This window comes from Paralichthys olivaceus, chromosome 14, assembly GCF_024713975.1.
Source record: "Paralichthys olivaceus isolate ysfri-2021 chromosome 14, ASM2471397v2, whole genome shotgun sequence".
Lineage (NCBI taxonomy): Eukaryota > Metazoa > Chordata > Actinopteri > Pleuronectiformes > Paralichthyidae > Paralichthys > Paralichthys olivaceus.
The window spans coordinates 17,026,190-17,049,612 of record NC_091106.1 but is presented as its reverse complement, the minus strand read 5'-3'; the positions used below and the strand labels follow the sequence as shown (position 1 = coordinate 17,049,612).

Below are 23,423 nucleotides of genomic sequence, written 5' to 3'. Positions count from 1 at the left end.
AAACACATTCAAAGGGATGTTCTTTATGACACATCTTTTTTATCTTTACAAATTAAGATCTGTCATACTTACAATGCATCAATATGAACAAAGCTGGTCGCAGTATTCATTGGGGAGCTGGCGGCATTAAAAAGTCCAGTGCTCTCTAAATTAGCTGTTGAGTTTTGATCTCTGTATGGATCTGCTGGAGTGGCTATTGAGTCACGGTAAAGAGTGGTCTAAATCGGACAGTCCTGCTAATGTGAGGGAAGTTTTAGATTAATGAGGCTTCTGCCCTTTCAGGATATTGATCACACCCAATCTGGCCAGGAACGATTTCCCATGCTGCCCTGCTCTAATATTAATAATGTATCAACATCATGAACAAAACTGGGCACAGAATTTCTCGGGGGCACACACAGGATAAAAAAATACTCAAAGCTCCAAGAAATGTGAGGCACACTTTAAATTAGCTGTTGAGTGTTGATCTCCGTATGGATCTAGTGGAGTGACAGTCTGAAATGCACCATGAGGGAAGGTTTGGAGTAATGAGGCCTCCCTCCCAAAATGTCATTTCTTTTAGCGTTGACAAACAAATGATAAAGTTACACTTTCAATGTAGAGGAATAACAAAATGGCTGAGATTCATTCTGGAGTTATTGTCTTTATAATTTCAAAGGGTTGAGAAATATAACTTTGAATCAATAAAAACTAAGAAAAGGTTTCTTAGTTATACCGGTTTGTGAGAAGACGTTAACGATATTAAAAAGATTATAAAAAGATGTTTGGATGCACATCTCGAGGCATCAATCAAAAATTCTACATTTACGATAAATTAATCAAAATAGATCTTACCTGAAAACAACATGAGTACATATAAAAATCTCCAAAGAACCAGCAGCAAATGGAAATAGGCTTTATACCCTTGATCAAAATTATGGCATTTTTTAAACCCAATATAATATCAAATTCTTTGGGGTGTAGCTGTATAACATTGATTAAAAAATATACCTGCACTAAAAAAAGTAAAGTGCTTACCTTTAAAACCATTTAAAAATTGTAACATGTTTTTTTCAAATTAAAATGATTAATTTTGTTAATATAACTTGTTTAATGTAATTAATTTGAATTCATTAATTTCTGTTCTCCAAACTGAAGTAATTTTTTTAAGTTGGTCGACCAAACCCAGAAACTGCAAGAGAGCAAAACAATTTATTTTAAAGAAACTGTAACATAATGAGTTTTATTTTTCAAACAAAAACACTCTGATCAATAGACTTAAAATGATTGATTATTAAATTATTTCCCATGCTCCCTTGCTGTTTTTTGTCCTTTTCTAGTCAGTGATAGTACTGGCACTAGACAGAAGACATCTCTGCAGATATCACTGTCTTATTATGATGAGAGGATTCTTTTGAAAAGATGCTGTTCACTGTTCCACATACAGACTGTGGCGAGCGCTCACACTGCCTGTGCTGCTGCGTTTCTGCTGATTTAAATGTGTTACAGCATAAACACTTCCAGTCAGAAGTGTAGTCTCTGTGTGGTCCCTGGACTTTACTGGCACCAACAAACAAATAACCGTCCAAAAAGTCTCAGAAAAACAATATGCAGATTCTCCAACCACAGTGAACCTGGTTGGATGCTCCGCCATAGATACAAAGATAGATTCAGGCTTCAGCCCCAGAACAGCAGCCTCAGTCTGAAGCTGCCTCCTCTCACCACAGTGGCTCTGTCGCTTGCTCTGTCGCTGGCCCTCCTGCAGGCATCGTTAGCCAGACGATGATGGGAGCCAACCCCGGCCATAATGGGAGGGTTGACTGACCCCTGACCCTGTATCGATCTGCCGCCTGTGTCCAGCTGGGCCTCCCCAAACTCAGTCAGCTGGAGAGGTGTTTAAAAGCTAACACCCATGGTTCCCATCCACTCTGCTACACACTCATTAATTACATCATTTACCTGTGACAGTGACAAACCTGCCTGGCCACGCCGCACTTTATTAGGGTCACTGTATAAAGACCGGGCCAAACCCAGATCAAGAGTGTGTGTGTGTGTGTGTGTGTGTGTGTGTGTGTGTGTGTGTGTGTGTGTGTGTGTGTGTGTGTGTGTGTGCAATGGAGAGTAAAAGACCCCATCTCATACAGTTTGGGATTATGAGAATAGATGCTGGCCCCAGAGGGGGAGTGTGACTGTTTTGTCCTGGGCCGTCAAGCTCCTCAGTGGGTAAATCTATTTTGATTTATTTAATATGTTGAAAGACAAAGATTGCCAATTTCCTTCTACAGACGAGAATATGAGTATAGATTCTAGAAATACAGGGGAAACCAGCAAAGTTGATCATTGTAGTCCTTGTAAAACAACACGCAGGGAAAGGAATTTGACATGTTTTTGGATGAAATATAAAATCTCGTAGATTTAAGACCACTTTTCTTTTTATGTCCTTTGTGTTTTTCTTCCTGTGCCAATTCGCTGACTCAGTTCTTGGCCACTCTTTGTTGTCTTTGCTGCTCACAAGCAGTTGGATGTTTGTGCCCATTCATTCCTCCAACTTTTGTTGCTGCCTTTGCATTCCCTCTTGTTTCTGCAGGTGTCTCCGATTTTTTATCTGCCTAAAAATCACCTCCACGTTCCCTCCGCCTTCACCCCTCCATCGCTTCTCCTTTTTTAGTATTCCCCTTCCTGTTCTCTTTACTATAGCCCTCCACACAATAAAAGACTATTGGTTTCCTCTTGCCATACCTTTCCCCACTACACGCTGGTATTTCAATCTTGACTCAATCGAGGAGGCTGACCTGCAGACATAAAGAATTGGCTTTAAGGCTTTCGAAATGGAACTAAATCTGCAGCAGGTCACACTGGGGGAAAATAAGTGGCAAATGTAAGTAAGCATGAAATAGTTTTTCATAAATAATCCAAATGACAGCAGGCTTTCTAATGGTGCCAGGGGGCTGTAAAAGAATATGTTGCCAATTTCTCCCCTATTAAAGTGAAATAGAAAGCCAAATACATAACGGTGCTGACGGAAAAGTTGCATACCTGGGCCCGCTGGAGTGGAGATTGAGGACACATTTGGGTGTTAGAGGTAGTTGTAGTTGGGGGTAAGGAGGTGGAGTGATTGCTAGCCTTACAGTCAAGGTCTTCTTGCTGCGGGAAAACAAATGCCCCTCCTTCACATCAAATCAATTGGTCAATAACTGGGCCCCTTTCCTGTGTGTGCACAGGTAGGCAGCTCTCATCTGTCCCTGAGCAATGTTGATTTGATTTGCACTTAGGTTTTTACAAATAATCAATGCTCCATTTTGAATAATACAAGGGCCGGTAACAATATACTACATCGTCAGAGATGGAAAAAAGGAGAGAAAGAAAGAAAGAGTATTAATGCGAATGCCATTAAGACAGATGTAACAATAGTTTGTGGGTGTAACAGAAATAGCACAGAATCATCTCCAGATCACTCAAGGTGGTGAAAGAAGTGAACTTTCACTGAAGATAAAGCAATGTTTAAACACAAATTACATTAAAGATGTTTCTTCAAAGTAGAAGTATGTAAAAAATATTTGCAAAATGCACACAAAAGTAAAAGTACTTCCTGAAAAGTAAATAGCCCCAATGGGTGTTATACTCAGATTTCACCTCCATGATACACACTCACCAAACATGGGAGTGAAATGCCTGATCTCCCCAGATCACACACAGGTTTAAAAACTCCAAAAATATTAAAATAACAGAGAAAAACATTAAAAGACAAAAACAGAGAAACAAAAAGGTTTAAAAACCAGGCACAAAAAAGGGCTGATGCATTTTTTTGGATACATGTACATATGCAAAACACACTTGCTGCACCGGTTGTACTGCCATCTTCCTCTGTTGTGTATATATATTATATGATTACAATATTTCTGATGCATCATCATAGCATTTTGATTAAGGAGCATTTTCTGTTTTAGTTGGTTGAAGTGGAGCTGCAGCAAGCTAATAATTGTATTTACAGTCTATATAGTTCAATTCATAGCTCATCATATCTTTTGTAAACAAAATCTAATATATCATATAAATATAGGGAGAGAGAGAGAGAGAGAGAGAGAGAGAGAGAGAGAGAGAGAGAGAGAGAGATAAAAAGTAACTAGTAGCTGAAGCAGAATCATACAAAAGTCTTCAAGTAAAGTAAAGGTACCTCAAATATGTAACAGTGACATTCCAGAAAATATGTTTGTGTTCATGTACACACTATCCATGGTGTGTATGTGAAAACAAGGATTTTTGCATACAATCGTGTGTGTGTGTGTGTGTGTGTGTGGTAGAGAGAGGCTGATTTGAAGTCCCCCTCAGTCAGACTCTGTTATTTATTGCTATTAAATGGTTAATTTTCCTGGGTGCCCTGAGGACCTTGGGGTGCGTTAAGATGTGAGGGAGATAGAGTTGTCAGGGGCTGCTGTGAATGCTTGATGTATTAAGGGAGTCATTTTGAGGGATCCATTAGGGTCCCTCACATGTGCCCCGTTTTTACTTAAAAAGACGGAAAATGACATTTATTTAAATGTATGTTTGGGTAGTATTTGACATATCCTCTATAGGTCGTTATAGTATCACTATAAATGGTCTGTATTTATATTTCGCTTGACTCTTTGTATATTCATATGTATCTTTGTCTATACCTTGGTACACCTAGCTAAAAATGCACATGAGTGGTAATATTGCACATGATATTCAATTAATGTGATGATGAACAAAAACAATAATGTTACAATATGTGCCACGTTCCAGAGTTGAAATATATTATATAATATATTTTACCTAAAGATGGTTTCTGTGATTTTAGGCAGCCTTTCCCACACTGATTTATCTTTTAAATGTTCTTTTTTTCTGGTAAGTTTGATTTTTAATAGGCAGTTTGATGCTTAAAAAACAGGATGAAACAGAGCATGTGTCTCAGCGGGACCTCGAAACAGTGGCTCTTCTTCACAATCATTACTGCGCAGACTCTGGCTCTAAATGCCTCGTCCATCTTCAGAGTGTATGTTTGCAGGTCAGTGAAGTAAACTCACTTTGTGCATGTAATAATTGTCATGTAGAAACAATCAAGCTTTCAAGTTTTATTCAAAATGCTGCAAAAAAATGTTTTCTGTATCACAACACTAAAAATCCACTAAATAAAAAAATAGGTGCATTAAGGGTCAAATGATTCTCTAACATTCTCTCTGCGGATGTTCAAATTCATTCATTTGTTCACTCAGTGTGTGGTGGCCTCACTTGTCTCTGCTCAGGTTTCCTCTCATTAGTGCGTCCTGACAGCTGAAGGAAGAGGCAGAGGAGCCATACTAATCAGCTGACAGTAATAGCACTCTTTACCACCCCAGACACAAGAGAGGGAGAAAAGAGAGCAAACAAACTCCAATTACTGTCCGTCACAAGGAGGGGGCACAATCATGTTTGGCCGCTCTCTGTAATCATCTGCTCCTTTGCTGAGCTCACAGGCCAAACAATTGGATCAGCGGAGTTGTGTCCACAGAGAGGAGATGAATATTAGCATCAAGTAGGAAAACACCAATTTTGTTCTCTGACTTAGAAGTGTGAAGCTTGTTGAGTTTAATAGTCTTGTTCCTGTTTGGGTATTTCCTCCTTCCCTCGTGTCAGATAAGTGCAGGTTTTCTGCTAACCTGATAGAAAAGCAGGAACAAAGAGGCAGTTAAAGTGCTATTAGTTTTGATTGGTTAGTAATGGGCTCTTATTCATTACCCAATTTATTGATCCATCTGTAATCAATTCTGGCTCATTCCCAAACCCGTGAGCTGAATCTCAATCCATTTCCTGAAGTGTCTGAGTCACGATGAAAATTGACCCCAGCCCTTCATATACTTAATTCTGAGAGGATGTGGTTCCTCTGGTTAATGTGGAGTTCTGTCACATTACAGTGGAGCGCACACATCAGTCACATGTATATGTCACAGCCCGCTGGCCTCAGCGGCTGCCTGACTGAGGACTGAGGCTGTGGAGAGAAGGTCTGCCGTCTCTGGCCCATGGGAGGCTCTCTGTACCGGGCCCGCTCAAGTAGCTTGCTCTCGTCTGCTCACAGGGTCGAGGGCAGAACTTTCTCATCCCTCTCAGCATCACATCTTTGATACCAACAGCTCCTCAATTATGCAGCGACACAGAGAGATCAGCTGTCTCCTTGGTTGTGGACAAAATAATGTGGTGACACTGAGTGTGCATTACACCAGTTCTCTGGGTCAAGGCTCTGGGTTCTTAGCCAAGCTCTTAACAGGACAGTACAGCCAGTTAACCTTGTTTGAATGTGTTAGTTAGATGGGGGTGTTTGGTGCCCTCTGTAATGAGAGACACTTAAAAATGATGTTTCCATAGTCTGCATTTAAAGATGGACAACGCTTCTTCAATCCCCAGAAATAAAGCCAACATATCCAGGATAAGAACGCTGATGATGCCCTTTTGGACCCAGATTCTGTGCAGTAGTGATTGGAAGATGGATCTGTGGTGTCGAGGTCCAAACGATACAAGCATTCAACCAATCCAGAGTCAGTCTCAGCTGTCAATCATGAAGTTTCACCCTGTTTTTTATAGTGTTAAATAACCAATTAAAACCAAACTTGAAAAATAAACACTTCAACCAACATCAGTGTGATTGGCGCCGCTTTTGGGACGGGATTAACAATGTGCCCACAATGTGTTGATCTGTGGTAAAGAGCTTGGCTAAAGTCACACCAGATATTGCCCCGTTCCTGGTCTTTATGCTAAGCTAAGCTAACCGACTGCTTGCTGAAGCCACATATTTACATTCAAGTCTTAAAATACTTCTCTAATCAAATTGTCGAGTGATCCTCAGATATTTCTGCTGATGAGTTTCAGTGAATCAGCGGCGTGATTAATGAGATATGAAACAAACAAGCTCCCTTTTATTTTTCAAAGTACATTCTTGAACGGGTCGCTCAGGTCACATTTAGATATTGTTAAGTGGCTTTGAATAGCTCCCTTGATTTCACAGTTCCAAATGACCCGCGATAATCAGGTCATTAAAATGAGCCCATTCTCCACATCTGACACACTTCCACTGCCGCCTCATCTGAATAACAAATCAGCTCTGGAGGGCTTTCTCAAACAGAAAGACGGGTTGGGGGGGGGGGGGGCGGTTTTCTCTTTATTTTCAGGTTAAACTTATCTCTATATTTGGGAGCAAAGATAGTAAGTAAGCTAGAGGGAGGGGAAAAGGTCCTGTCAAAAGTGCCAGTGCCTGTGTGAAAGTACCCAGTTTTCTTAATTCATCCCTTAGGACCGGATAAGTCTATCAATCTGTTAAATTGGAAAGCCATTAGGTGCCCTGGTTTATGTGTTTCAAGCTGTTAACTAGAGGCTGATTGATTGTTGTTCCTTTGATGGGATATGCTGATCTAATCTCACTGTGTGCACGTTTGCAATAAATTACACAATTCATTTCCCCCATTTAGAGCGGAGGTGGTGGGGGGATCGCACCTCCAGGCATGCCTCCGCTCTGCAGGCAAAAGAGCAGGGAACCTATTTTATGGTGCCATTTAGCCAGCAAGCTTTCAGCAATTCCAGCCTTCTTTCTACTACCCCCACCACCCCACCCCCTCGCCTGCTGCCCCTCCAAAAAAAAATCGAAGCATAATCAAGGTGTATGTTTAGAAAATTTATTGTTATAATTTTCCCCCATAATCTCTTCCATTTTCCTGCAGCCGCGCTGACATAGATCATCATCTAAGAAGAGAGAATGGATAGCAGTTTAAAATTTATCGGTCTTTGATTCTCAATTATATGTGTTTATGACTTCATCTGTCTTCAGTGACTTCAACCTTTTCCATTATGGTGGAATATTATTTGTACGGAATCCATTAAATTCACAAGGCAGGACTCTAATGGTCGGGCTGCAGCGATTTGCAGAGGGAAAAGTTTTGAAAGGCTGGCTTTAGGAAAAACGCGGCTGTTATGACACAAGAAATTGCTTTATTGATGGTCTGCTCTGGTGCCTGTGCATTTGGCCATTTGTTACCCAGCCCATGTCTATATCTCAAGCTGACACTGATGAGAACTTTTCTGTTGCCCTCTCCAGATTACCGAGTTGTAATGACACATCCAGGCAGGCTGGGTAGAAGCTGACGATCCAGGGCAGAGTTTTTAGAGGTGCAGAGGGTAGATATTGAGGCTGGGTGCCTGAGGGGGCTCGGATGAAGCTGCTCATAATGGAGAAAAAGGGCTACATCGCTCCTATGTCTGTTTCCGTCCAAACCTCACAGAGGTCATCATCTCTGCTGAGAGACAATAAAGCCAGAGAAGGAGTGATAAAATGTAGATAAAATGAGAGCAGGGGAGATAAAAAGGGAGGATACATCTTCGCTGTGCCCATACGGTACATGCTAAGTGACATGTTTTCAAATTATTTCTAAAAGTGATTGATCATGCACTGAGGGAATATCACAGCCTCATGTGACTGAGGTAGATTTGCCAGTAGAGCTGTCATCCTCATCTTAAATACATGTTGTTTCCCGTTTGCACAGAAAGTAACAAGATTCCCTCCAGTCAAGTGGCCGCTGAAGTGTTCCAACCTGAATGACATTGAGCTCCTTCGACTGGTTGGTGCAAGGGGCCAAGTAAAAGCTAATCAGGCCGTAATTCAAGATTCGCCCAGCCACTTACAATCAATACCAGCACAATCCCAATTAAAGTTTGCCGGGTCAGTGGAGGGCCACCAATTCCTTTCCTATACTCTAAAAAGCAATGCTTAAATCCAAGCAATCTCGGTGTGGCCTTCATTGGTTTAATGTCTCGTTCCCAAACACAGAGTGGCCACTTAAAAGTGCGAGAAGGACACAGCGTGGACAGGTTTCAGTGATAAATGTAGCCGTCTGTGTGAAGGCAGTTTGACACAGAGAGCTTATTGTGGAAACTCTCAACACACTTCAATTCCTCTCACCTTCAAATAATAAGTAAATTGTTGCTAACAGTCTGATAATAATATCATATATGATGGTATAATACTCGGGGATCATTTCTATGCATTGAGTACTTTTAACATGTTATGAACAATTTGCTAGTAACACTTGCATACTCCTCATTACGTACGATATTGATATCAGCTCCGGTGTTTGCCGTTATGCACCAATATGAAAACTTTTACTTACAGAGTAAACAAATGCAGAAAAGATGTGCAATATGTTTATATCTTGCATAAAATATGTTTATTTTCTTAATACAAGTTCTATACATTTGGTTGTATTTGTGTTATCTTTTGATTTGTACTTTATCCTGATGAAGTTAATGGTTGAACTGTAAAATATCAACCCCCAATTACATTTCTGTGTCATTCAGTTTTGATAACATCTCAGGAATCATAAACCGATTTTATTCCATATCTTATGTCGTATATATATCAGTATTGGAAATGTTTTACTCCCTTGTGTCAGTACTGGATTCGACCTCTCAAATGCCAAATCCATCAGGCTCTACTAATAACAGAGAATTTGTACTCCTAAATCGGAGATCTGAATACTATCTCTGCCACAGCTAAATTGATCAGACAGGATTAGATACTTGTTGGAGATTAAAAACACTATATGATCAGATAATGTATATATTTTCGATTAAATTACAAATGTTAAAATTACATACAACAACAAAATGCTATATGCATCAGATGTAATAGTATCGCTAGGCTACTGAATCTCTCAAGATATTACGTACTGTAAATATAAATACTGAACTCTTTTTAAGTAAATAACATTTTCAATGCATGACCTTTGCTTACACTGGATTATGTTTTAATTGCAGTGTTGCTGCTTTAACTGAAGAATCTGAATATTCCCTCCACCACTGTACAGAACTCAAAACAACAAACTCACAGTTCCACCATCGACTTCTCTCAACCCTCCCATTCTCCTCCCAGTTTTCTCCCTCCGAGCTCTCGCCATAGCGTCCATGTCTTTTATCACAATTTTGACCCACAGAAAGGAATTCTCACAAGATATCAAAACAAAAATCTATATTTAATATGGGAGCAATTACAAAGTGAAGTTGGCTGCACAGGGCCGTTGTCACCACAGCGCGTGTTTTTCATCAAATAGGTCATTAGACGATGATGGATGTAAACCTATAAAGTATCTAAACTGGACCTTTTAACAAACCACGAGCAACACTATCATTTCTCTAATAGAACCTGCTGACCGTGTCATTCCCTCCTGCCATTTGTCATTTTTCCTTGTGAAATAATCAATATCTGGGCGCTTTGAAATAAATAATATAAAAGTCATAGTAGCCTACCCGAGGAGCAACAAAAATAGACTTATGGAGCGTTCAGAAGGCCTTTGTAGCCTGTGGGCAATGTCTGCTGCATGTTTCTTATCAATGCATAATATTTACTGTATTTTTTTTAAAGTACAGGATCCTAGTTTGTATATTTTCAGGGTTAGTGTCTCTTGTGTTCCCCATGTTGGACTGCTAATATGTGTGGTGTAAATATGAGAGAGCTCCTCAACAATCTCTATTTCACTATTCAAAACCAAACAGGCTAACATGATAAATAACAGTTACTTTTACTCCAGGTTTAAAATAATGGAGAGGAGAGTAATGCACACTGAACAGCCCCCAAATAATACATTTATTTATTTATTTATTCTGCAAATGACTTTTCATTTAATTATTTAAAAAATCTATATTTATCAGTCATCAGTTTATCTGAGTTTTAGTTGCTGCATCCTGAGACCACTATCTTTACTCTTTTAATATTGCAAATCACATTTATAAATTCTGAGGTCAAATATGATCGGGCTTGCCTAACGCGTGTTTTATTTACTTGCCAGAAACTAGTTCTGTTTTATAATAGTACTCTGGGGCGCACGATGTGTCCCAAACTGTCTTTAAACAAAGAACAGTTTGCCATATTCCCTTTAGGATAATCACAAATATCAGGGTAATGTAAATTCTCTGGATTGTGTAGAAGCTCCTAACCAAAGATACACATTTGCACCTGAGAGTGAGAGCACCATGAACTAGCTGTTGTGATGAACACATAAGAAAAGTCAGCAATTACATCACAGTAACAGGATCTCACCTTTCCAGCAGCTCACTAAATGAACAACATGTGTTAATTGCATGGAAAAGCTGGAGCATGTAAGAACTCCTGAAAACCAGCAGCAGTGCAACCTTAACCTTGTCACCTACACTCAGCAATACAGCTGCAGAATAGATCACATGGCTAATGAATGTCTTCAGGGAACAGATGATGATGATGGTTCAACTGAAATAAATTGTCTCAGTCAGGTCACATGTGAGATCAAACTGCAACAGGACAATATCAAATATATACTTTAAAATTAAGAGAATTAATAAATATCAATACTGACTGATATGAATTTGTTTTTATCTTGATATCATTTTTGTCTATATCTTCCAGCCCTATAGTCACAACACATGTTGTCCCCTATTCTAATTTACACCAACCCCTTAACCTCAACCATAAGAACTACACATCTACCACCAACACTTACATTTTCCTTCATGGGGGCATCTTCTCCCCCCCAACCCAATACACACAACACACTCTGTCCACACACTTGCATTTCACCCACATGGCCCACAGAGGACGCTGTCTCCCCGTTCCACCTCCTCTTACACCAGCTTCCACTTCCCTACTGCTTCTGCTCCTTTCTTAAACAAGTCAATTAATATCAATGAGTGAATATACGTAGCACATTTACAAAGAATGCAATCTGAGGGATGAATTAACCAAATCGATTAGAGGGGGATAAATGACCGTGTGACTCGCAGACATTGTGGAAGTGTCCCTCTCTGAAAATCAATGAATTAGAAATATGAATCTAATCACCCATTGGTGACACGTGGAGAAGCTGCAGCCTGATCTCAGGCCTTTTTCATAATGTGTAAATATGAATAAATATTTGAGGAGCAGCGTTGTGACATTTCCACAGCTGGCATTGTGACTGTTACAGATGGATTTTATTTTATTAAATTCTCAATTCAAATTTTAACACAATTGAGACGAGTGAAAGAAAAAAAACGTACTACTATTATGTGACTATTACTTTGTTGTGATTATTGTTATTACTGTAGTTCTTTTTATTATTATTTCGTATTATATTTGGTTATCAGGCACACTCATGGGTGGATTTGAATTTTGGGTTATTTTCTCCTTCCTAATCTTAACCACTTTAAACTGATCCATTGTGGGAAAGCATCACAATTAGGCAAGCTTTTAATACAGCCCATATTAAAATGCATATGGTTTGGGGAGTTTTTAAAAGTGAAATACAGTCTATCATCCCCTACGATCTAAAGAACAGACTTTATTCACAACCCACATCTGCAGCCTGAGTGAAAGAGGTTCACTGAATTTATATAGAGATAAAAGAAATTACAATCTGGATTCTGAGTAAGCTCGTGAGTGATTGACTGTTGTGTTAGTTGTGTGTTGAGGCGCTCATCCCAAACCTTCCTTTTTGGCGCAATAACAGCCCTGTGTTCATTTGCTGCCTAATTGGACTCTATGAGACCAATAACAGGCGAGAACAGCGCGGCCACGAGCCACAAAGAGGGAGGATGGTCTCTCTCTCTCTCTCTCTCTCACACACACATACACTCTCTCTCTTTCTCTCTCTCCCCTCGCCGTCTCTCCCTTAATCCCATTTGCCATTGTACATGCCCAATCGCCTATACTTTCCGCATTTAACTTGGATGACATTTTTATTTCATCATTAGCATCAGGCGCCAGACTGACTGACACGGCGGACACACTTTTGCGTGTTTTCTGACGGGGAGAGCGCGGAATGAGACATCTCCACGTCCGCGCGCTTTGTTTATTTATTTTCTACCTCACAAACATTTTTTATTTTATTTTTCTAGCCGAGAAGGACGCGCTCGCGAGAGTGTGAATCCAGTCTTCGCGTTAAGAATACTAATAATTCAGAAAAACCAGGGACTCCTCGCAGTCCGGATCCGTGAGCGTTGCCTGTTTTTCTTTCCTTTTTTTTAAATTCCTGATTTCGTGGTGCTCCGCTGTCCACACCGCAGCCACAGCGATGCCAGAGACGACGCCAGAAACGTGCGCTCCGGCCAAGGACTCGCCTTTCTTCATCAAGAACCTGCTGAACTGTGACAGCAAACCCTCCAAACCCAAGCCCGTGCTGGCTGCCACCAAGGCGGCTCTGGAGGGAGGATTTTCCTTTTCCCAGGTCGGGGACTTGCACTTCCCACGCTTTGACCTGCCCGCACAGAGGTTCAGTCTACCGGCTCACTACTTGGAGCGCACTTCGGCGTGGTGGTACCCGTACACCCTCGGCTCAGCCGCCCACCTACACAGAACTGAAGGTAAGGCTGAGTCATGAAGGATAATATTTCATTATGGTGTTGATGTTTTTAGATTAGAAGAAAGAGGGGAAGCTCTATTTGTTTTTAAAAACCCGGACCTCTCTGGGCCAAGTCCTCTGTGAGTACTGTCCTCGACAAACGTACATTTTGCGCGTTTTGGTGTTGCACCCTGTATTCACCACAGAGTGCATGGGCCATATAGTGATGTGACGCCTTTCCTCCACGAAGGCCCGTGTTGTTTGGCCACGACGCGGGATAATAGATCAATAAAGTGACACACTGTGCATAAAATGAAGCAGACATCGTGAAATCATCGGCTACGGGCGACGATGCGCAGCGTGCTTTTGATTTGTCTATTGGCGGCTCAGCGTGAACATCTTTACCCCTGAGGCTTGGTCACTGACAGCCTGTCCCTGTGATTTATCCATGTGGGGTTTAAACACGCTGATATGAATGGCACTATCATTCATGCAAAGAAACAAAGAGGGGATTCTGAAAGTTGGATGTAAAACCTTGGTTTGTAAAGTACAGCAGGCCTGTGTTTTATTCTGTTAGGCTGTTTTAGCAGAGCAACACAGTGGCTTCATTTGTCCACATTTGGATATGGTGTTGTCAGTAACTAAATGGTCAATTGTTATGTCATTTTGTGGCACTATTTATAACTATGGTTTCTCAAAGCTCTCAGTCTGTATATCAACAGAGTGCAGCCTAATATAAACCCTACAGCTTCAGTCCATCAGTTAATGACCACATCCCCCTGTGTCCCTATTTCAGTCACCCACAAACCAGGAGCCAGAGACTCCTCTCCAACCTCGGGCACGGACAGAGACTCTCCGGACCTGGTGCTCAAATCCGAGCCGGACGCCAAAGATGACGATGAGGACGACGAGCAAAACAACAGCAAAAGCGGCGACGAAATCATCCTGGAGGAGAGCGACACGGAAGAGGCCAAGAAGGACGAGCTGGAGGAGTGGAAGAAGAGGGACGACGACAAGAAGCCGTGCCGCAAGAAGAAGACGCGCACGGTGTTCTCCCGGAGCCAAGTGTTCCAGCTGGAGTCCACCTTCGACATGAAGCGCTACCTGAGCAGCTCGGAGCGGGCGGGCCTGGCCGCGTCCCTGCACCTGACGGAGACGCAGGTGAAGATCTGGTTCCAGAACCGGAGGAACAAGTGGAAGAGGCAGCTGGCCGCGGAGCTGGAGGCCGCCAACCTGAGCCACGCCGCGGCGCAGAGGATAGTGCGTGTGCCCATCCTCTACCACGAGAACTCGGCCTCGGAGAGCGGAGGCGCCGGTGCCAACGTGCCCGTGAGCCAGCCGCTGCTCACCTTCCCGCACCCCGGCGTCTACTACTCCCATCCCATCGTCACATCCGTGCCGCTGCTCAGACCGGTCTGAAAACTTGCTGGAGTCTGAGTCCAAAATCAAGTAAAAACAAAAGAAAAGATACTTAATATTTTTGTACAACTGACAAAATAAAAAAACAAATAAAAAACATAAACACTGTCAAACCACCGAGCTATTTTGGCAAAAGATAAATTGTGTAATTTTCCATGAGGGTTCCGTTTACAAGTGATTTGAACATTCAAATCTTATGCTTTATATTATTATTACTATTATTATTAACAATAATAATAATAATTACAATGAAATGATCACTTCTGGGGTCCACCTGCTCACACTGCCTGATGTGTGTCTTTTAAAATGTCCCGTGGTCTCTACACCGTGACTGTTGCTGGACAGGCCAAATTTACAGCTCCACAAAACAATGTACCTTGTTTACAAGAAACAAACAACCAACATGGCGGCCTCAAGTCGCAGGCCTGCCTGTAGAGAAACACACTTGTTTGATTTTTTTCTTCTTCACATTTCCAGAACTAATAGGACGATGATGTGCAATACACTGACGGTGTGCTGGGATTTTCTTCTTTTTCTGTCATTTGTTCACGGTGGAGAACTGATGAGGCTGTTATTGTAATATTTCCCCTGTTTAAATTGTATTTTATTTGCCGTTTGAAGCTTTTGACGGGGACAATCAAGACTCTCTCAGCTGTAAACTGCTCCTGTAGCTTCATGTTTAGTTTTAGCGACTCTCTCCACAATGGACACGTCCTTCAAGCACAAGCGTCATGAGCTCCAGCGTCTGCTTCATCCACTTTGTGTTTTTGAACAAGGAGCGTAAAGAAAACATCCGCCACCCTGCAGCGTGGTGGGTGTTTGTTGTATAAAGTATGTAAATGTATATATTTAAGGAGATGCGGTGGAGAGGAGCTGCCACGTGCTGCTTCTCCTTTGTACAGAAAAAAAACAACGTTTTGATATTGTATTGCTGAACCATGTTGTGAAATAAATGGAGAATACATATTCCTTACATTTTAAGACATTTTTGTACGATTTCTTTACTGTGGTTCATGTGGTGGTGGTTTATACGTTTTTATAAATGAGATTAAATTGAGCTATTTTCTATATTTTCTACAATGAGTTCAAGCATTTCAGACATTTTTACGCACCAAGAAACGTAAACATTATGACAGGTAATGACAGGGATGAGACAGATTAACGCTTAATCTGATAAAAGACACACACACACACACACTTGCACGGGCAGGTGGGTTTCTGTAATCATCTTAGTATTATGCACTTTAAAAAAACGTTGCTTTACATTAAAAGTGGCTCGGTCAATTAGATGCGTAATTGCCACCATCTTGTCGAAATTATGGATAATGTATTCAGAAGAGGACATTAGTCCCTGAGTATGAGCTGCTGTCTTTTAACATCTCTCTCACGGCCGTATGTGTGTGTGTGTTTATTGGAGGTGAACTATAGTAAATTCACAGTATTTTGGGGCTGCATCAAGCTGTTAATGTCACTGTCAATACTTATTTTATTGAAGTTTTATTTTAGGTTTTTGAAATTTTTGTTTAAAACAAATTTTCCCTAAAATTATTTGAGAACTTCATTTTATTTTTCTTGTCTATTTATTCCTTTTGTTTTCTTTTTAAACTTTTTAAAAGGAAACTTAACAACGCTGGTGCCGTGGCTCATTCAGTTTGGCGAATTGTCCAAATTATTTTTAACATGTTAAAAAACACTCGAAATCGAAAAAAAATAGATAATTGAAAATCATCCTTATATTGTCAATTCTTTACATGTAATATCTAATAGTGTCTCCACGGGGGAGCATTTATCCTGGATTAATGGATTACCTTAAAGAAAATAAAGAAACAAAAAAAGTGTACAATTTTAAATAAGAAATAAATTATTAAAGTGGCACTTTGTAACACACACGATCCTACAGGTGTCACCGTCACTTTCTGCGACCAACTCAACGAACTAACTAATGCATTCGTTTTAATTCCATTTGATGAAACAAAACATTTAAAGAGAAAAACTAGATAAAAAATAAATAGGATAAGAAGATCCTGCTCGTATTCATACTTCAACACTTCTCTCAAATAAGGAATCACAATTTATGAGCTAATGTGGGCATATTTTATTTTGAAGCCTTCAAGCCCTGTAAATTAATTAAAGTAAACTAAGTAAATTCCATATCTGCCTCATCCCATCACTCCATGAAGATGGTTTTGCTTTTTGATCCCACAAAATTGTTCAGAAATCAAATATTGATCCAGGTGTTTTTGACAGGGTCCAGGCGAGACACCACGTCCAGGATGAAACTAAGGCTGACATTTTACAGTTGGTGGGTTATTTTATTTAATTTCATTTATTTAATTTCATTTATTTAGTTGAGCTAAAGTTAAAAGGGACAATGCAGACCCAAGGGGAGGAGGCTGCAGTGAGGAGAGGGAGGGAACACTCCTCTCATGCAGCTTCTGTTCAGTTTGACGCATCCACAGTAAAATAACATTGATCAGTAATATGCTTCTACAAATTAAATCGTATTTACAGTTATAAATAATCAAGATTATGCATTTTTAAATTTAAATAAAGCTTTTCCACCTTCAGACTCATCAGGTGACAGCGTCCATGCAGGTTGCAGGGAAACTACCACCATGATCCCTTTTAAATAAAACAGCAGAGCTCCACGAGGCCTGATTCACTCGTAGTTTATTCATAGTGTGTTTTAGAGGTTCAACCTGTCTCCAGTGATCTGGGTGAAAAACACGTGATAACACTATTTACACCATTCCAACAAAGCAAAATGTTGAAATTAGAAATTCAACAAATGAGATTTTGAGTAAAAATCAACTATAAGGGACGCACGTGAATTTCTCAAGTCAGAACAACCTTTGGTTCACAAGCAATTTTCTATTTTCACGAGTGGGCTAATACAGTTATCGGAAATGAATCAGTCATCTCTAAGCTCTATATGATGACCTCATCAAGAGACAAAAGGTTCATCCAAATATCGTCAGATCACCCAAGTATTGACGCGCACCTACCATTCACACTCAACACGGCCCCATTACTGCAAATTAATAGATTAGTATGGCATTATTCCTCTGGCACATATCGATCCGCAAACGTCTGCAGCGCACTGCGTCAAGTAAGAGCAACGCTCGCATGCACGACGCTTTCGGATCAGCTCATGACCTTGATTTGCGCGCATAAATTGAAAAAATTACCACTCGATAATTTCCATTTGTGCGACATCTTTATGTAAAGGAGAAAAGAGAGCGGGGGCCAAAATCAGATAAAGCACATTTGCAGGGGAAGGGGGCAAACGGACGTGACCGAGGACTTCGCTCGGTGTGTTGCATTAAAATGGAGAGCTGAATGGGTAATTTTGAGCCTCCCCATCCTGGTTTTATAGTAGTGTCAGTTTGGAGACACACAAGTGGCCCTGACCACCTCGCTAGTCTCATCTCTGTCGCAGCTGGGAACTGCTCATGGGTGTTGGGTGATAAGTTTGCTATAGAGAATGTTAAAAGCTGTGTACAGACATTAAAGCGTTTGTGTTGGAGGTTTTGTTATGACAGAAGCCTGAAGAACAGATTCTGGCTGTGCGTCATGGAAAGAGGTTTTCTGAAGTCCCTGTGGATTGACAGAGGGTTCCCTTGTACCAAGACTGAAACCAAATGAGTCCAGTGTTATCAAGAGGTTGATATATGATAGAACTTTTAACAACCCATATCCCAAAACATACATCCTCTGATGACTCCCTCAGGCAAGATGTGCGTAAAAGTTCATTTAAATCACCTCTCACCTTCCTTGCTTCGTTTTAGTCCTTTGCCACACATCCCCCCTGCGATAGATGATGATATTTTGTTCGTGACTTCTGGTGCTAAGGGGCCACACAGGAGTGATACGAGCACCTCGTGTGTCCCCCAAAGCCCAAAGTGTTTGAACAACTCTTTTTGACACATCTCGAAAGAGGGAAATCTCGCTTTAAACCCATCCCATTTGCTTTCCTGATTGAATGCGAGCATCAGATTTTCATCAAAGTTCTATTAAGTGAAACATAGGTTGCGGGGCACCGTCTGATTGGAACAGTTTAAATTTTAATTGTGTTTTTAATTTGACATATAGTTGCTGTGAAGAATGACACTGAAACGCCGAGGGGCGGTCGATTTTCTTAATTTCTCCCCGAGGAATTGATGAGTCTATCAGGGCAGTAGATTGGAAAGCCATTAAAACTCAATGGTTAGGTTGTTAATTGGAACTTGATGGATAGGAGCCCTTGGATAGGCTGTGCTGATCCAATCTTCCTGACTTTGTGTTTTCCAATAAATTACCCAGTTCATTTCCACACTTAGATTACATAAATTGTACACCTCCAGGGCCTGGGCGCTTTGCTTGCGTTTACAACTCTCTCTCTTTCTCCTCCCCTCTCTCTCTCTCACACACACATGCGCGCACGGACGCACACAAACGCCCCGTGAAAAAAGAGCAGGCCTCGCTTTCTTGAATGAAAATCGAAACATAATCAACGTTTATACTTAGAAAATTTATTGATATCATTTTCTCTGGTAATTTCCTTATTCTAGACCTGGACACGCCATATATCATAATACACGCGTGTAAAGGCTCTTTGTTTAATATTTATCGAAGCTTGATTCCCAGATCAGAGCGCCTCATAACTTCATCTGTCTTTCTCAGACCTTTCTCTGCTGCTAAAGATCTTGTTCTGTTATTGCGGTAGGGCGGCCATACACCACCTATCACTGTGATAGAGCACGAACTTAGGGCCTCGCTTGTTTGGGCCTCATCGTGCAGCCAGGGCTGGATGAGACTGCAGGGATGAACATTTCCATATAATACAGGACGCCACTGCTCGGTCTATAAAAACGCCAAATCTGAGCCTCTGACATAAAAAAAACAACGCGTGTAAATCATGCTCTGCAGCCATGTGGTGTCCACTGTCTCTCTGCGATGAAGCAATCTCACTTTGCTAAAAGTCGTCTGAAAGTGATGAAGGCGGCGGCGCTGACAAAGGTCTTTGTTTGAAAAGAGCGGCATATAAAATAAACCCATTTAACTGTCATTGCAGATTTCACGCCTTATGTGTAACCACCATAAATCCAGCACCCGCACCGACTGCCCTCATATATTTGCCCCCCTCTCAGTAAAGCCTCCCCTGCGTGGGCGTTTTGTTAAGATCGTTTAGCAGCTGCTTGGCCCCGCTGCCAGTGCGAGATATTTACGCGCGGATCCAGATGCGTCTGTCTGTCTGGCTGTTATGATGATGACGACAGAATCCGCTGTCAGCATCATCACCACCGTCAGCATCATCAGCACCATCATCGCCGGCGTCTTCTCCCTCTTCCAGCCTGATTCTCCACCGAATGCCGGTTGTGTGGCTACCGGGGGAAGAGCTGACATGATGATTAAAGCTGACCATTTGTAATGTGTCTGGGGCTCCCGCACAAAGCAGTAAAAGAGGGATAATGTGCCCGAACCGCCAGATCAAGCCCCGCAGCTGTCCCGCAGACACACACACAGAGAGGGAGAGATAGAGCATGGGTGGTGTGGTGGGAGGAGGTGGGATGCTCGCCCCCACCTCTCACAACACGCACACGCAGCCCCCACCATCTCCAATCAATTAGTCAATCAATTAGCCGGCCTCCACTCCACGCGCGGCCATCACGAGGCAGATTAGCTCCGTAATGATCAAATTAATTCTTAATCGCAGATAATGGACGCGGAACGAGTTTATTATTTCCAGGGAAAAAGTAGTAAGGCCTCTGTGTTAGTTCCAAATCTGTACGCGTGTCACCGTCACCCAATGTGAGGATATTGGTTTGCATGCATGAAGCAATCCTCGGTTGACTGAAACTGGACATGAGCATCATTAGATAACAAAACTAAATCTGCGTAAATCTGCCATACCTGTGCCACAAGAGCTGCAATATTCTAAAAGGCAGATTGAGTGAAACTCTATTATTATAAATAATCTCATATTTTCTTGAGGCAAAATGTGACACTTAAAAATTAACAGCCACGTTTACTTCATTCAAAACCATATTAGCCTGTGGGATAGACAGTTGTGAGGATTGAAGGTTTTAAAAGTTAAAAAGAGGTAAAAAGTATGAGCATGCTTATGTTAAAATTAGAAATATTACTGTAACTGTTCCAAATGCAGGGCTGAGCAGTGTTGGTCCCCCTCAGTCCCCTCGCTCTCCCCTTCCCATCTCAAAACATTGACAGGAGTTTGAAATTTCCGGGCTTGAGTCGGAGGCTGCCATTGGCCCAGGAGGAGGTTACCTACATGCAAATGAGGCGACGAAACCTTGCTGCCTGCGATCCAGAGCGTGAGGAGGAGGACCAGGAATACACTCATGTTCCCCGAGCTCTAGAAAAAACAAGCTCAATGTTAAAACTCCACAATTAAACAGGCGAAGGGGGAAAAGGGGAGAGAGGGGGGACAAAAAGGCGCTTTCGTAATTTTTACGCACCAGAAAGCAATAACGGAATACAAGGGGGACAGACCGATTCAGTCAATACTTCAATTCTGTTATGAAGCGAGAATGAGCAACGCAGAAGACAGCGGGAGCAAGTGCTCGTCGGGCCCGATTTCCAGCTTTACCATCCAGTCTATTCTGGGCACGCCGTCCGATGCGCCTCGCTCCGGGACCAAGGCTCTCTCCAAGGGTCCGCCGCCTCCACCGCCGCTGCCTGTGCCGCTGCAGCGAAGGCGCTCGCTGTCGGTGTCCTCCGAGGACGAGTGCAGCGGCGGGGAGGACTCAGCGGACTGCTTCTGCTCCGACACCGGTCACAGCGAGCCATGCAGCCAAGCGCACAACTTCTCATGTTTAGGTGAGGATTATGATTATTTTCTATTTGTCTATTATTGTTATTACTGTCACTGCCAAATTTCTAGAATAATATTATTATGAGGAAATGAAACAAATGGTCAAAGTGATGCATAAATAATTGAAATATTTTTGCACACATTTGTTGACACTAAAGTGATTTATTTACACTATGAATGTCATGAAATCAGGCACAATTAGTTGCCTTTTATTTATAAATAAACAACCAGGCCTGTTTATTGTTTTTGTTTGCACTTGAGCTCACATTTCATCAGCTTGTGTTGGTGCCACTCACACGCAGCTCATGCACTTCCACTTGTTTGTTATGTGCAGACACTATCATCCTCCTCATCATCACAGCGGCAGAGGAGTGGAAGGTCGAATAATTACCTCCCCCTGTCTTTCCTCTCGTTTCAAATTTAATTGAGCCCACTAATTGATGAAACCTGTTTCCAAAATGGCTGCACTACACGCCGTCAATTGAGCGTTAAATCCACGGAGCAGAGATTTAATTAATAGCTTATACTGTACACTCTGGATTGTTTATTTAAAAAAAGTCACCGGCTCGCAGCAGCAGTCGATTTAACAAGTCAGAGTTCACACTTGACGAACTCTCAAACTGAGTATGTTAAAACAATGTAATATAATTATTCCCCCCTCAGTAAAAAGCATGGTGAAAATATATTTATTCATAGTGTGCCTCTCTTCTCGTGGTGCGTTCAGGTGCCGCTAAAGGACTCATGTCTGGGAGCGACGCGCTGGCACGGCGGCCGCACCTTGCGCACCAGCCTCTGCTGAAGGACTATAAGGAGGAGCAGGAGCGGCCGTGCCACCAGATGTCACCGCTGTCGGAGGAGAGACACTCGGACGGCGCGGACAAGACGGGCAACTCGGCCAAGAAGAAGACGCGCACGGTTTTCTCCCGGAGTCAGGTGTACCAGCTGGAGTCCACCTTCGACATGAAGCGCTACCTGAGCAGCTCGGAGCGGGCCTGCTTGGCCTCCAGCCTGCAGCTGACGGAGACTCAGGTCAAGACGTGGTTTCAGAACCGGAGGAACAAATGGAAACGGCAGCTCTCGGCCGAGCTGGAGGCGGCCAACATGGCCCACGCCTCCGCACAGACACTGGTGGGGATGCCGCTGGTTTTCAGAGATAACTCCTTACTGCGCGTCCCCGTCCCGCGGTCTATCGCCTTTCCGACGCCCCTGTATTACCCGGGGAGCAACCTGCCAGCGTTACCTTTATACAACCTGTACAACAAGATCGAGTATTGATTGACTCTACTGTATGTTCACCACTGCAGTCCACGTAAAAAAAAACTCATTACTACAATACATTCATATAAGTGTCTCCACATTAACCCCTGTATATCAATTGTACCACTTTATTTGTTGAGGAACTTATTATGCAGCAGCTGTGCGTCTCACGAGAAAGCCACCAAGCTTCCCTATATGTATAAAAATACACCATGTGTATAATTAATTATAATAATTTTGTATTTTTATTGTATTTTTCTCCTTTAACTGGTAAAACACTGGAGTTTAGGATTCATATCACGATGGAGAAATGTTTTTTTAATTCATCACAGGTTCGTTGAACAAATTGCAAAACAGCAGTCAGTCATTTTATTTCACCTGACAGGAACTAATACTGCTGACAGGAAGAGAACACTTCTTCCATTTAAAGGGGAAAATACCATCGTTTCTATTGTAATTTAGATCTTCAATAATAACCTTCTCATTCAATAAATTTTCTATTTCAGTGAAAATTGGGCTGGCTTGGTTTTATTTTATGCAATGTTTATTTTTGTGTGCTATGACTTTACTGTTAACAGGACTGCATTTTTGGCACGGACGGTAAATATTTAGTGAAAAAGGCAAATGTT

The 23,423-nt window shown here is 41.8% G+C and overlaps 2 protein-coding genes across 2 annotated transcripts; both read left to right on the top strand.

The window, feature by feature from the left end:
• Positions 1 to 12,896: 12,896 nt before the first annotated feature.
• On the top strand, positions 12,897 to 14,864 carry hmx3a (H6 family homeobox 3a). The gene is made up of 2 exons (XM_020088078.2): positions 12,897 to 13,326; positions 14,101 to 14,864. Exons 1-2 carry the CDS (start codon positions 13,038 to 13,040, stop codon positions 14,721 to 14,723), a joined length of 912 nt encoding a protein of 303 aa, XP_019943637.1. The 5' UTR covers positions 12,897 to 13,037; the 3' UTR covers positions 14,724 to 14,864.
• Positions 14,865 to 21,117: 6,253 nt separating this feature from the next.
• hmx2 (H6 family homeobox 2) lies at positions 21,118 to 23,078 on the top strand. Its single transcript, XM_020088089.2, has 2 exons — positions 21,118 to 21,542; positions 22,262 to 23,078. Exons 1-2 carry the CDS (start codon positions 21,254 to 21,256, stop codon positions 22,810 to 22,812), a joined length of 840 nt encoding a protein of 279 aa, XP_019943648.1. The 5' UTR covers positions 21,118 to 21,253; the 3' UTR covers positions 22,813 to 23,078.
• The last annotated feature ends 345 nt before the right edge of the window (positions 23,079 to 23,423 follow it).

What these genes read in the sequence shown, in the direction of transcription:
- hmx3a (XM_020088078.2), top strand. Translation starts at nt 13,038, where the DNA reads ATGCCAGAGACGACGCCAGAAACGTGCGCTCCGGCCAAGGACTCGCCT. An exon ending in CCACCTACACAGAACTGAAG is followed by an intron (nt 13,327 to 14,100) that starts GTAAGGCTGAGT and finishes TCCCTATTTCAG; the next exon opens with TCACCCACAAACCAGGAGCC.
- hmx2 (XM_020088089.2), top strand. Translation starts at nt 21,254, where the DNA reads ATGAGCAACGCAGAAGACAGCGGGAGCAAGTGCTCGTCGGGCCCGATT. An exon ending in GCACAACTTCTCATGTTTAG is followed by an intron (nt 21,543 to 22,261) that starts GTGAGGATTATG and finishes TGGTGCGTTCAG; the next exon opens with GTGCCGCTAAAGGACTCATG.